General features: G+C 34.0%; 1 protein-coding gene, 1 long non-coding RNA gene and 1 pseudogene across 3 annotated transcripts in view; 2 read left to right on the forward strand and 1 right to left on the reverse strand.

Annotated features, from left to right (window-relative positions):
- KLB (klotho beta) overlaps positions 1-2,877 on the reverse strand; it is a 31,857-nt gene extending 28,980 nt beyond the window's left edge. The window contains exon 1 of the mRNA XM_016119976.2: positions 1,961-2,877. Coding sequence (XP_015975462.1) covers positions 1,961-2,785 — 825 coding nt within the window. The 5' untranslated portion in view covers positions 2,786-2,877. The remainder of the gene's footprint in view (positions 1-1,960) is intronic.
- The window catches only part of LOC107497769, a 39,637-nt gene that overhangs the window by 271 nt on the left and 23,766 nt on the right, over positions 1-15,600 (forward strand). The window lies entirely within an intron of this gene.
- On the forward strand, positions 9,804-9,919 carry LOC118609226 (annotated as a pseudogene).

The following is a 15,600-nucleotide window of genomic DNA, read 5'->3' on the forward strand; positions in this document are numbered from 1 at the left end:
AGAGTGCTTAATTTTGTATTAAAGGCAGAGTTTTTCTCAAATTAGAGGAACATTAAAAATATCAGAAAATATAGCGTTTTAAATGCTGTTTGGAGACAATGTCTATTACTACTTTTTCCTGTGTATTTTAAAAAACTATTTGCCAGTTTTAAGGCTTTAAATTAACCACTTAAACATATTTTTCATGAAAATTCTAATTGTTAACATTCTTTTCAGGTAACCCAAAACTTTTCAACAATTCAGACATTTTTTTAAAAAAACAAAAAGGTTAAACATATATTTACATGTATTTGTATAGAAAAGTTTAAAAAGACTATAAGAAACTATTAACAGTAGTTTCCTTGAAGTTGGGATTGTCAGGTGGAACGGAGAGAGGAATTTCACTTTATTCACTTTATATCCTTTGGTATAATTTGATGTTTCTCAATTTACACAAGCATGTATTGTTTTATTAATTAAAAGGACTAGATAAAATGAATAGTTTTCTAACTTATATTGCATAATCTTCATAGTTAATAACTATAAGTTTCTTCCCCTTTAAGGTCTTATTTCTCAAATCACAGTATACCCACTCATTAATATGTTTTATATGCAACTCTGTTCAAGGATACATAAATGACCTTAAAATTATAATGCAATCTAATCTGTTTACTGCAAAGGCAGATATGATGAATCATAGTACAATGCACAATGATAATAGTCCAGAAAGTTCACAAAGAAGGGTAGTAGATATTTTTTTATGTGCAAATTTAGAAATGGAGTAATTTTATGTTTCTATACATTTTTTATCTTTCTATATATATAATATTTGATTATTAAAAATTAGATTACTTCTCTTAGCACATAATAAAACCCTACTAATAATTTTCTCATTTAAAAAATGTAACAGGTGTCTAGAGTAAACTTATTTTTCCCAAGTAAACTAGCTGATTCAAAAAGTTAAATCTATTTCTAGATATTAGTCTCAATGTGAGGCAAACTCTCTTGAAAGTTCCCCAAAGATTGCTTCCTCTTTTAAAAACATTCTTAATAAAGACATTTAATGTTTAATTTTCTTGTCATTTATAAACCCCCTGTTCACAACAGCTGCATTTTACTCTGTAACCTGGGCATGTTATTTAATCTTACTAAGCTTCAGTTTTCTCATCTTTAAAATGAGGACAATAATAGGACCTAGTTCATAAGGTTATCATGAGAATTAAATGTGCAAAAATGCTTAATGTAGTCTGTGGCACATAGTAATACTCAATGAATATTAACTATTATTTTGCTTACATTTTTCCTATTGTTTAATAATTTTAACATTTCCTAACATAACCTCTAGCTTTTGAACTATACTGCTTTAAAACAGTAGAGTTTATTCTTCCCAGTTTTTATATTACTAGTGTAACTCCTAGAATAATGCATCTCATCTTTTCTGCTATGTAACGAATAAAACCAAATGTGGGGTATGTTTATTTCAATTTCTGTATTTAGTATGTATCAGTTAGCTAACATTTATTTAGCTTACTATAGCTAAGTACCACTAAGAATAGGAATAGTAACGACAAATACATATTTGAAATGTCTTAATATAATTCTGAAATGGTTACATGTTATAATAAAAAGGTTTCACCAATTAAATTTGTAAAGTACTGGTTTTCCTCAGAATGAAAGTAAACTCATATTCTCATACTTTAATGTATGATTATAGATTTTAAAATAGTTAAATAATTTAAAAAGTGCAATTTTTTAAGAAGGATAATTGGACTAATATATTAGTAATAACTTAGTAAATAAAACATACAGTACTTTAAATATAAAATTTGAGGATAGAACTTGTGAGTTAGACAAAAATTAGTTGAGTTTATTTCAATAAAGAGAATTAATTATTTCAACAGAAGATACATTTCTTAGTCTACCGTTTTAACTCCTGCTCCTTATATTCTGAAGCTATTATATGAAGCCAGCTGTACAGTACCTTGATCAGGTTGTGTCCCACAGCGTAGATAGCTGCTAAATTTCCTTTCTCTCCAGGGGCATGCATACCTGTCCCATACCCATGCCAAGCAACTAGATATGGGTTGTGAATTGTAATCCAATATTTGACACGGTCCCCAAACATCTGGAAACAGTATGTGGCATAGTCATTGAAGATATCTATTATGGTTTCATTTTTCCACCCCCCATATTTTTCTTGCAGTGCCAAAGGCAAATCCCAGTGGTATAAAGTAACTATAGGTTCAATGTTTCTAAGTACTAGAGCGTCCAGAAGAGTATTATAGTACTGGAGACCTTTTGCGTTGGCAGCTGCTACTATTCCATCAGGGAAGAGCCTTGGCCAGGAAATTGAAAACTGATAAAACGAAACTCCTATAAAATCCAAAGCTGATAAGTCTTTTTCCAGAAAAACGTAACTGTCACTGAAACTATTTGTGCTGTTGACATTTTTAAGGCGTGTATGGATGAAATGATCCCATATAGAGGGACCTTTCCCATCTGTCTTCCAATTGCCTTCCACTTGAAATGCTCCAGTCCCAACGCCCCAGAAAAAGTTTTTAGGAAAAGTGTCATAGAGAAACAGCTGACTTTCATTTATCGGACTATAATTAGGCTTTTTAGACCATATAGCTCTTCCATCTCCAGAAAATCCAATAACAGCTCGTAGGAAAATAAATGCTGACAGGATGACAGATGTTTGCATTCCCACGTTGGACATTGTCTTCCTATAGCGTATGTTTCTTTCATTGGTACCGAAGAAAATCCATTCATTCCCTGGAGATCCTGCCGCACAGCCTGGCTTCATTTGCCACTAACTGCTCGACTGTCTTATCAACGCTTCGGTAAGAGCTTGTGATTGTAAAGCTCTGTCAATGATTAGCTTGAACTGTGAGAGTCAGGATGAGTCATGGAGAGAAATGTAGTTTGAGGGGGGTGGCTCTGTTTCAGACACTAACATGTTTTATTCTCTTATTATGAGAAAAATTAGATTAAAATGCACCGTGCTAATAGTTTGATGTGTAACTAAACATATAAACAATGAATTAAAAAATGTCAAATTTTCTTTGTAGCCTTTCATATTGGCCCAAATCTTTTCTGAACATTTTGAACATTATTACCTACAGTATATGCCTTTTCTATATTTATAGTTTTTGAGTTTTTATTATTTCACATTTCAGGAAAACAATCTTATATGCAAATAAATAGCATTCCTACATGCCGATAATAAAGAATTAGAAAACATCGTATGACATCACACTTCCACAAAAATTACAACACGTCTAAGAATAATCTTATTAAATGTTACCTATTTTAGGAAAAGTATAAAAATGTATTGATAAATTTGAAAAACAATGAATTAAGAAATATATAGCACTTTTTATGTGGAAACACTGTATACTTTCCTTTTTAGTTTATAAATTTAATACACTTTTAACCCAAAACTTCTAATCCCAAATTTTAAACAAAATTATTGTGAAAGTTCATTTAAAGAATAAATAGGCAATAATTACCAAAAAATCTGAAAAAGGAAATAGTAAAGGCATAAACTATCTTCAGATATGAAAACATTAAAAAGCATATTTTAAACAGTATAGCATCTATAGCTTCTAAATAACCTTGAAAAAATTGTTTTACATAGTTGAAGTACACATCCTAATGAGAGGCGGAGTGGTTGAACGTTTGGTCTCTGGAGTTAGATGCCTGAGTTTAAATACAGCTGCGTGACTACGAACAAATTGTTTAACTTTTCTGTGCCTCCATTAGATTAATTAATATATGTAAAGCAAGCACTTAGAACAGAGACTAACACATAGTAAGTGTTCAATAAACATTCTTATTTTTATGTGAAAGGGAAAGATAATTCAGGAAGTGACACTAGGATTTAGCATAAAAGACACTATGTTCTGGCTCCTGCATTACATTTTTAGAATCATTTATCATCAGTTAATTACAGTAGCATACTTCTCTATGGCTATAACAAACAAGTTTTAGTAATACACATCTTGATCACTCACATCCCTGTGCCTTGGTGCATGTGCTCTTGATGTAGTTGTTTCCCAACTTCACTAGCTCAAAACTTCAGTACTTTCTCTGGAAGCCTTTCTGACTCCTGGTTTCATTCATTCATTCATTCATATTTATTTATTTAAATTTTTAAAAAGTGTTTGCAGTTTATTAATTCTTTCGTGAAAAATCTGCACAACCACTGCAGATAAAGTCACTGCAGAATATTTACTTCTTCTGTTGTCAAATCTCTAGCTCACTTTTTGCCAGCACCAACATTGGCCTTTGCAGTCCCCCTGACTTTCTTCATTTTGTTCTTACATTCCTTTCTGTTTTCTTGATGTCTGTTTCTTCTCATACAGGCCATCGCTAGCTAATCTATGTCTGGGTTCATTTTTTTTTTTTTTTTTTAGTGTAATCCAAGGAATCGTAAACTGTACTGAAGCCAATTGTCTTGTCATAACCAAAATGGTTTCTGAATTCAAATACAAAGATGGCATCTGGTGTTCTCTTGTACATTTTAACTAGTTTTCTCCAAATTTCTGCCTTAGGTACTGTTGCCTTCTCAGGGTAAAGGACGTGAATGACCATTTGTTTTTGTTGAAGTTGGTTGATCCAGACAGTTATTGTGTTCTTCATGATGGTGTTTGATCCACATGCAGCCAGAGAGAAAAAAAGCCAGTTTGATTTGATTTAGATGGATCTCTTCTGTGTTCCCATGGCAGCCCATGCTTTCTCTCTTATGATACTCATCACACAATAAATCGATAAATCACACAATAAATTGATCTGTATCCTCTATTTGAGTGTCCCCCCCCCCTCAAAAACAGGGACCATAACTGTTGGTTCTCTGTTGAATACATGGGGCCTAGTAGTCACTAAAGTATATGTTGAATAAATATACCTATAGTATACTATGCATGGCTTTATCACTGCATTTATCATATAATCCTGAAATTATTTGTCTCCTTCACTAGACTGTTAAGACTATCATTTAAATTGTTATCATTGCTTATCATAGTAAATCCTTAAATCAAATTGTCTATTGAATGAATGGAGTTGGTACAATTAATTCACTATTTATAAAATAAAAAATTTCAAGGTTTATTGAGATATAATTGACATATAATATTGTATTACTTTAAGGTGCACAATGTAATGATTTGATATATACATATATTGCAAAATTATTACTAAAAATAAAAATTTTAAATGGAATAATTTAAACCCTCACACATACATTTATTTCAAAATATACAGCCATGGAAATGATTAAGATGGTAAATTTTATGTTATGTGTTTTTCTTACCATAATTAAAAAAACACTGATAGTCATAGTATACTAGAAGAAAATATAAGTAAATATTAAATTATATAAATATATGGTTTATATGATCATATGTAATTTAACTATAATTAAAATACATGAAAAATAAAAAATTGAGAGGCAAATAACAAACTTGGGAAATATTTGAGCAAATTTAGAAGGCAGTGGCCAACTTTTTGTTATATATGTAATTCATGGATACCAATAAGAAAAATACTTTAAATCTCTAACAAATAAATGACCCCCCAAAAATGAATAAAAATATACAAAAGAGGAAATGTAACTGTATATCTAAAGAAAAAAACTTTAACTTACAAGTTATTAAAAAGACATATAAAAATAACTGTAAAATTATCAAAAATGAAAATATGTGATAAAAACCAATCTTGATGATATTGTAAGACATCGATTGGAATATCAATTTGTAGGCTACTTAATCTATAGATTAAATGCAATAAAAATGCCAGCTAGTTATTTTGTGGATATTGACAAGTTGACCCTAAATTTTATGTGGGAAGGCAAAAGACCCAACACATTTTTTAAGGTACTGACAATCCAAGGACTGATGTTACCAAACTTCAAGATTTACCTTAAAGCTATGGTAATCAAGACAGTATGATTTTGGCAAAAGAATAGACCCTCAAAACAATGGAATAGAATAGAAAACTCAGAAATACACTCACAAAAATATAGTTGATTTATCTTTGACAAAGAAGCAAAGGCAATTCAATGGAGAAATGATAGCTTTTTCAACAAATGGTGCTAAAACAATTGGACATCCACATGCAAAAAAATGAACCTAGATACAGGCTTTACACACCTCACAAAAATTAGTTCAAAGTGGATCAATGTAAAAGGCCTAAATGTAAAAGGCAAAACTATAAAACTTCTAGAAGATAGCATAAAAGAAAATCTAGAAGACCTTGGTTTGGAGACAGCTTTGTACTCAGAACACCAAAAACACAACTCATAGAAGAAAAAAGCAATAAAATAGGCCTAACAAACAAACAAACAAACAAACAAATAAAACTTCTGCTTTGCAAAAGACACTATTAAGAGAATGAAAAGATAAGCAAAGACTAAAAGAAAAATCTGTGACATCTGAAAAAAATGGCAGGGATGATAGAAGCTTTGTTTATCTCTCTTGTGAACAAATCAAAATTATGACAGAAACACAGAGCAAACAGCAAGGAAAGTTGCTTGGGATGTAGACAAACAGAAGCACTTCAACTCGGGAGAGAAGTAATTAATCAACCTACAATCGTAGAAGGTAGGAGGGGGCGAAGTTGCAAGGCCGCCCAGTCCCAGCGGCTGAGTGGGACAGAGGCTGCGACAGTGGCAACTGGCAGCTGCAGACACATCTTTAAGGGACCTGTCTGAGAGCAGACTTTCCCAGTGGCAACCTGCTCACTCTGAGCACCAGTAGGCAGTGTGGTGGGGGCGGGGCACCAGAAACTTACAGGGGTGCACTGAGTTGTCAGAATGAGGGCCGGAGGTAAGACTCTTTCCCCAGGAGAAGTGCCAGCAGTATCCATAGTTCCTCTGTTGAGCCCTCTACCCTCCCAATGTGTGAACTCAGTGCCACCATAGCTGAGATGTCATCAAACTGGATAACAAAGTTCGCTCTGCTCAGAGGATTCCATGAAACTCTACCTCCCCCAACTTGTGTTCCCACCAAAGCCACATCTAGTTGTGCCCTCGGTGGGTATGATTCTTGTTGCTGAGCAGCACCAAGACTCACACTGGTGGCAGCTGGTCTCAGTTTCTGGTGTAGTTTCTTGAGTCAACTATAAGCACAACATCTGTGGATTGCTTGCTTAATCTTAACAGGTGGCCCCAGAGGGGCACAGACTGGGACTAAACTTGGTCTGCAACTGAACCCCTCTAAGGACTGTGACATTGGACATCTACTACACAAAGCTACGCTAAATAGACCAGGAGACTTAGGAGCTTTGCTTAGTACATAGAAATAGATACAGAAAGGCAACCAAAATGGGAAGTCAAAGAAGCAGAAACTATATGAAAGAACAGAACAGAGATCCAGGAATCATGGAGTCAAGCAATCTAACAGATGCAGAGTTCAAAACACTGGTTATAAAGATGCTTGATGAACTTAGGGGGAGTGTAGATTAATTCAGTGAGAACTTTAACAAAGAGATAAAAAACATAAAAATGGAAATTATAAAAGAGAACTAGTCAGAAATGAAAAACACATTATCCGAGATGAAGAGTAAATTATATGGCATAAACAGAGTGGATGAAGAAGAGAATCAAATGATCTGTATAGAGGATGGGAAAGCCAAGGACACTCAGTCAGAATGACAAGAAAAAAGAAGCCAAGGTTATAATAATAATTTAAGGATCCTATGGGACACTATTAAATGTAACAATGTCCATGTCATAGGAGTACCTAAAGGAAAACAAGATGTTAAACAGCTATTTGAAGAAATGATGTTGGAAAACTTCCCTAACCTGGTCCCAAGAAAGAGGTCCACACCAAGACACATCATAATTAAAATGCCAAAGTTTAAATACAAGGATATAATCTTAAAGGCAGCAAGAGAAAAGCAGTTAGTTACCTGAAAGAGAGCACCCACAAGCCTGGCAGCTGATTTCTCAGAAGAAACTATGCAGGACAGAAGTGCTTGGCACAAAATACTCAACATAATGAAACCCCAGGATCTACAACCAAGAATACTTTCTCTAGCAAAGCTATCATTTATAGTTGAAGGACAGATAAAGAGCTTCCCAGACAAAAATAAGCTAAAGGAATTCATTACCACCAAGCCAGTATTACAGGAAATGTTGAAGAGACTTTTTTAACAAGAAAAAACATAGATCAAAAGCAGGAATAAAGAATAATAACAACTATGTTCCTATCAAGAAGTTCCTCAAATGGAAAAGACTTAAATGCTCCAACCAAAAGAGAGAGTGGCTGAATGGATAAGAAAACAAAACGCTTACATATGCTGCCTACGATAGACTCATTTCAGATTAAAAGACACACACAGACTTAAAGGAAGGGGATGGAAAAAGATATTGCCTTGATGGACCTAGAGGGTATTGTGCTGAATGAAATGGTTCGGATAGAGAAAGACAGATATCGCATGATTTCATGTACATTGGAACAAAATAAACACAACAACAACAAAAATGGTAATAAACTCATAGATATAGAAAATATTTTGTGGGCTACTAGATGGAAGGAGTTTGGGGGAACAGGGGAAAAGGGCATAGGAATTAAGATGTACAAATGGATAGATACAAAATAGACATGGAGATATAAAGTGTAGCATAAGGAAAACAGTTAATAATGTTGTAATAAATATTTAAGGGGGAAGAGGGGTCTATATTTAGTAGGGTGATCACTTTGTGAGTTATGTGGATCTCTGATCACTATGCTGTACAACTGAAACTAATATATTATTGTATGCCAACTATAATTGGAAAAAAAGTCATTGAATTGTACGATATAAATGCAAAGAACTAATTATCTATTATATTTCAATAAAGCCAGAGGAAAAAAAGAAAAATATTTGTAAAAATGATAAAGATCAGATAAAGAGTAGTATCCAAAATGTACAAAGGACTCTTAAAACTAAATAATAATAATAATAATAATAATAATACAATAAAAAAGGGCAAAGATCTGAGCAAACACCTCAGCAAAGAAAATATACAAAGTACATAAGTATATGAAAAGATATTCCACATCATGTTATTAGAAAATTAATTAAATTAAAGAATTAAAGATGCAATTACATACCTATAAAATGGTCAAAATTCAAAACACTGATAACAACGAATGCTAGCAAGGATGTGGAACAACAGGAATTCTTATTCATTATCGGTGGGAATGCAAAATGGTACTTTTGGAAGACAGTTTCGAAGTTCCTCTGCAAAACTATTATAAATTTCTTACAAAATATATTCTTATCACACTATTTAGCAATCTTACTCCTTGGAAAGTAGGAAACATCCATACAATGGAATATTATTCAACGATAAAAAAGTGAGCTATCAAGCCAGGAAAAGACACAGAGGTGCCTTATTGCTTATAGATGCATATTGCAAAGTGAAAGAAGCCAAACGAAAAAGGCTACATACTATATAATTCCAAATATTTGACAATCTGGAAACAATAAAAAAAGATCATAAAAATTCATAGACTGTACAACACAAAGAATGGATCCTAATGTAAATGATAAACTTTAGTTAATAACAATGTATCAAATTGGATGATCAATTGTAACAAATATACTGCACCAAAATACTAATACAGATGTTAAAAATAGGAGAAGTGAGGGGGGATGGAGTAAAGTAGTATATGAGAACTCTGTAACTACAATTGCTCAAGAAAATGTCTATTAATTAAAAAAAGTTATTGACAAAGTCTGTTTTAAAATGCGTATTTAGGATGTGTAGTGGTCAACACGTCTGCTTTACATGCAGAAGGTCCTGAGTTTGTGCTCCAGGGGAGCCATAGTCTGTGGTCTATGGCCATGCCACCCTGAATAAACCTGATGTCTGATCTTGGAAGCTATGCAGAGTTGGGCCTGGTTAGTACTTGGATGGGAGACCACCCAGGAAGACCAGGTGCTGTAGGCATAAATAACAATCAAACAAACAAATAAATAAAATGTGTATTTAGTATTTATTTGCTAGTAACCAATAATTTATCATTAGTTATTTCAGGTATTCATATAAGAAAACAAAGGAAATAGATAATTGTCAGAGCAAGTTCATTAGCTGATTAAATCAGAACGTATGCAGAGAAAGATAGCATAACTTTACACCGATTAGGTTGGCTATTATAAAAAAAATACCCACCAGAAACAACAAATGTTGGTGAGTACATGGATAAATTGGAACCCTTGTGCATTGCTGGTGGGAATGTAAAATGGTGCAGCTACTATGGAAGATAGTATGGTGAGCTTTTTGTATGTAAAATATTCAGTAAATATTTGATAATTGTTTAGGAAGGATGAAGCCTCTATCTTAATTCACTAATTCATGATAAATATTTTAGAAATCTGTAATCTATCTTTATAAATATTTGAGAATTCTTTAAGCCTCAGTATTAAGTCATTGTCATCACAAAGGTTTCTTCATATTTATTTTTTTTCTCATTCTTTCAAAAAGAATGTTGCATTGTGGTAAAATATACATAACATAAAATTTACTGTTTAGTCATTTTTAGATGTACCATTCAGTGGCATTAAGTATGTTTATATTCTTGTGGAACCATCATCACTATCCATCTCCAGAACTTTTTTATGTTCCTAAACTGAAATTCTATACCCATGAAACAATAACTCCCCATATTATTTTTCTCCAGCCCCTGGAAACCACCATTCTTCTATCTTTATAAATTTGACTACTCCAAGTATCCCATACATGTAGAATCATACAATATTCTGTCCTTTTGTGTTTGGCTTTTTTCACTTAGCATTATATCTTCTAGGTTCATTCATGTTATAGCATGTGTCAGATGTAATTCCTTTTTAAAGCTGAATAATATCCATTGTATATATATATATACAACATTTTGTTTATCCATTCATCTGTTGATGAATGTTTGGGTTGTTTCCATCTTTTGGCTATTGCTGCTATGAACATAGTGAATAATGCTGCTCATGAACATAGGTGTACAAATATATGTTGGAGTTCCTGCTTTAAATTCTTTGGCTATATACCCAGGAATGGAATTGGTGGATCATATGTTTACATTTTTGAGAAACTCTATACTGTTTTTTACAGTCTCAATTCTTGCTGTGTATCAGAATCACCTCTTGAGCTTAAAAAAATACATATGCTCAATCTCCACTTCTGGAGATTGTGGTTCAGTAGTTCTGAGTAGATACCTGACTTCTATTTCTTCTTAGAACTCATATTTTAAAAAATATTAGTAACAAATTATTAAGAGGGAGTTTAAAAGAGAGAAAATAAAAGAATGTGGAACAAAAAGTTAAAGTCCTTCCTGTTAACATTTGGAATGTATCCTTCACACACATGCACACGCACACACACATACACATTTTTGTAGTCTTAAAAAACACAAATGTAATCACACACCATACACAGTGCTCTACAACATGCTTTATTCTCTTAACAATTTATTTCAAAGGTCTTTCTATGTCAATACACATAGGTCTAGCTCAATGTTTTTCATTAGATACATAATATTCCATGGTATAGGTGCAGCATACTTTAACTATTGACCTATTGGTTAAAAGTCAAAATTTTCCTTTTTTTTTGTTACAAAAAATTCAGCAATTAATGAATTCATGGCTGTGCATATGTAAAAGATACAAGAAATTGCTAAAACCGGAATTGCTGGAATTTCTTTGTTCATCAGAAAAGCAGTTGATATGTTTAAGTTCCTACCATTAATGTAAAAGAATCAATTTCCCCTATTCTCAGTGTTGGGTATTACCAGTTTTTTTCTTTATTTTTGCATTTATTTGGGCTTCTCTGATTACTGATTTTTTAGTATTCTCATTGGTTCTTTTTATTTTCCCTCTTGCAAGTTGCCTTTTCCTCTCCTTTGTTTACTATCCTATGTTTTCATTTTTTCTAATGAGTTAGAATCAGCTCATTATATATAAAGCACTAAATCCCTTATCTGATGTATATGTTGTAAGTATTTCTTCCCAACAATTTGTCTTTTAACTTGTTAAAAAATTAGCTTTATTGAGATATAATTCCCATACCACACAATTCATCCACTAAAAGTATGAATCGAACAGCATATTTAGAGCTGTGCAAGCACTACCATGATCAATTTTATAAGATCATTTAACCCTACCTTTACTTTTTACAAAATTTTATTTATTTATTTTAATGACGACATTGCTTACCGAAATCCAGGAAGTCTCAGCTGCACACTATAACAGTAAGGCATGTATATTTACACTGTGTGTTCATGTCCCATAGTTAGATTTTCTTCTGTCACCACCTATTTGACCCCCTTTACCTTGTCTACTGCCCCCATTCCCTCCACACCTTACCCTCTGGTAACCAATAATCTATAGTCCATGTCTGTGAGTTTCTGTTTGTTTGTCCTATTCATTTGTTGCTTTTAGGTTTATATCTCACATATAAGTGATATCATGTGATTTTCCACTTTTTCTGTCTCTCCTATTTTGCTTAGCAGGATTATCTCGAGGTCCATCCGCGTTGTTGCTAATGGCAGCATTTCATCTCTTCTTATGGCTGAGTAATATTCCATTGTATATATGTACCACAGCTTCTTTAGCTAATCATCTACCGTAGGACACTTCGGTTGCTTCCATGTCCTGGCCATCATGAATAATGCTGCTAGGAATGTCGGTGTGTAAATACCTTTTTGGATATTGGTTTTCAAGTCTTTGGGGTAAATACCCAGTAGAGGATTGCTGGATCATATGGTAGATCAATTCTTAGTATTTGGAGGAACCTCCATACTGTTTTCCACAGTGGCCGTACCAATTTGCAGTACCACCAGCAGTATATGAGCCTTCCTTTTTCTCTGCACTTCTGCAACATTTGTTATTACTTGCCTTGTTGATTATAGTTATTCTAATAGGTATGAGGTGGAATCTCATTGTGGTTTTGATTTGCATTTCCCTAATAGCTAATGATATTGAGCAACTTTTCAAATATTAGTTGGCCATTTCTTATGACTATTTTGTAACTACCAATTATACTTCTTAATCACTTAACCTTTTCACCCATTCCTTCAACTTCTCTCCAATCTGTCAACCACCAAAATGTTTTCTGTATCTATGAGTTTATTTCTGTTGTTTTTGTTTTTTTGTTCTTTAGATTCTACATATATGTGAACTTACATGGCATTTTCTTTCTGTTTGACTTACTCCTCTCAGCACAATACTATCTAGGTCCATCCACATTGTTGTAGATGGTAAACATTCATTCTTTTTTATGATTGAATAAGATTCCATTGTACATATGTACCACCTCTTCTTTATCAGTTCATCAGTTGATGGACACACAGATTGCCTCCATATCTTGGCTGTTATAATGAGATAATGAACATGTGGATACACATGTTTTTCAAAGTAGTGTTTTGGGTTTCTTCAGATAAATAAATACCCACAACTGGAATTACTGGGTCCTTCTTTGTCTCTAGTTATAGCCTTGTTTTAAAGTCTAGTTTTTCAGGTATGTTTTCCTGCTCCAACTTTTTAATTTTGTTTCAATTTTCATGAAATATCTTTTTCATCACTTTACTTTTAGTCTGTGTGTGTCTTTCAATCAAAATTCAGTCTCGTGGTTCACATTAGAGAAACATGGTGAAGTGAGAGACATCCCTAGATCTCTCCCCTTTAAACAACAATAAGATGAAAAACATCTAAAACTCAACAAAACCCACCAAACTGCACACCAGCATGTCTGAGCATGCGATCTGCGCATAAGAGCTACCACAGGTCAGAACACTGGGTGTCCAGCGGTGGACTCAGAGAAATAAAGAAGCTGCATCTCGCAGCCTCTGGCGCTCCCTGGAGGAGGAGGAGAAGGAGGAGGGGAAAAGGTGCGGCGAGTACCCTGAATGTCCCTACCTGGGAGTGCTGTGAGCTCCACGCGGCTGGCAGCAGGGTCCAGTCATTAAGACAGAAAGCAGAGAAGCGAGATGGCAGAGAACAGTTGATTTTTACCAGGCACGGTTGCAAAACCTAGGCTGAACCACAGCCCTCAACCCCCAAACCCCAACCCAGAGGGCCCCTCCCACCATACCCTCTAAGGCCAAACACCACAGAACCCAGGGGAATCTGACCAAACGCTACCCGAACTTGCTAATACTGACAGGGACTGAGACTGAGGGTAGCGAGCATGATTAAATATCTACAAGAAAATAAAAAGGCATTACGAAGGCTTTATATAAAGCAGAGATCCAAGAAGTTTAGATGCCACCTACTGGAAAGCAAAAGAAAAGTGCCTTCTTTTCAACAGGCTAAAGAGAAACCGTTATATAATAAATCTTTCTGGAAAAACAGCAGAATACACTTCCATTAATGCCCAGGTGGAGAAATAGTCCATTAAACACCATGAACAACCAAGGTGACAAAGCACCTCAGAGAGACAGAGAAAAATCTCCAGAAAATAAGCTTACAAACATAGAAATATGCAACTTAAATGACAGAGAATTCAGGATGGTACTTCTTAAAACACTCAGTGAATTCCCAAACGAGTCATATCAACAATTTCAGGAACGGAAAAAACACCAGATGAGCAGAGCAAGGAGATTGAAACCCTCCAAAAGAACAGAATAGATCTTCTGGAGATTAACAACAACAACAAAAAAAAACTGCAATAGTTAAAAAATGAAACAGCAAGCTTGGAAAATAGAGTCCACCAAATGGAGGAAAGGATCCATGATATCAAAGACAGAAATCTAGAAATAATTCAGAAGGAGGAAGAGAGAACCAAAGAATGAAAAATAATGAAAGAGAAATTCAAGAACTAGCTGGTACCATCAGCGAGGAAACATAAGAATAATGGGCATTATCATAGGTGAGGAAAAGGAGCAGGGACTAGAAAGCATTTCAGACAAGTAGTGGACTAGAATTTCCCAAATCTAAGGAATGAGCTGGAGCTTGGAATTCAAGAAGTCAACAGAATACCCAAGTATCTTAACCCAAAAAGACTTTCACCAAGACACATTGTATTAAAATTATCAAAAATCAGACAAAAACAGAATTCTCAGGGCAGCCAGGGAGAAGAAAACGGTAACTTATAAAGGAAAACCCATTAGATTATCATTGGACTTTTCAGCACAGACCTTTCAAACCAGAAAGGATTAGAATCAAATATCCAAACTATTAAATGCAAGGAGCTACCAGCCAAGAATAATGGAACCAGCAAAGCTCTCCTTTAGATATGAAGGAAAAATAAAGACCTTTCCACACATACAAAAATTGAGGGAATTCTCCACTATGAGGCCTGCACTACAGGAAATACTGAAAGGCATCAGCTCGCCTAAAACAAAATGACAAAAAAAAAATACATAATTAAGAGTAAAGTAACTACCAGGCAAATAGAAGAAGAGAAGTGTAACCCTTACTAAGAGCAGGGCATTATAAGCTTAAATAAGAAGAGGACTGCTATAGCAAGATAGTGATGAATGTTCAGCATACATAGGGACAAGTTGAGACAACAATGAATAAAAAAGGAGGTATTCAAAGATCCAAATTTGCAAAGGGGAATGAAGATAAGGCACGCGCAGAAGAAAATGAATGACTGTATATAAGTATCCTTTACTTAGTTGTTATGGTAACCACACACCAAAG

This window comes from Rousettus aegyptiacus, unplaced genomic scaffold (assembly GCF_014176215.1).
Source record: "Rousettus aegyptiacus isolate mRouAeg1 unplaced genomic scaffold, mRouAeg1.p scaffold_m13_p_10, whole genome shotgun sequence".
In the NCBI taxonomy this organism is placed as follows: domain Eukaryota; kingdom Metazoa; phylum Chordata; class Mammalia; order Chiroptera; family Pteropodidae; genus Rousettus; species Rousettus aegyptiacus.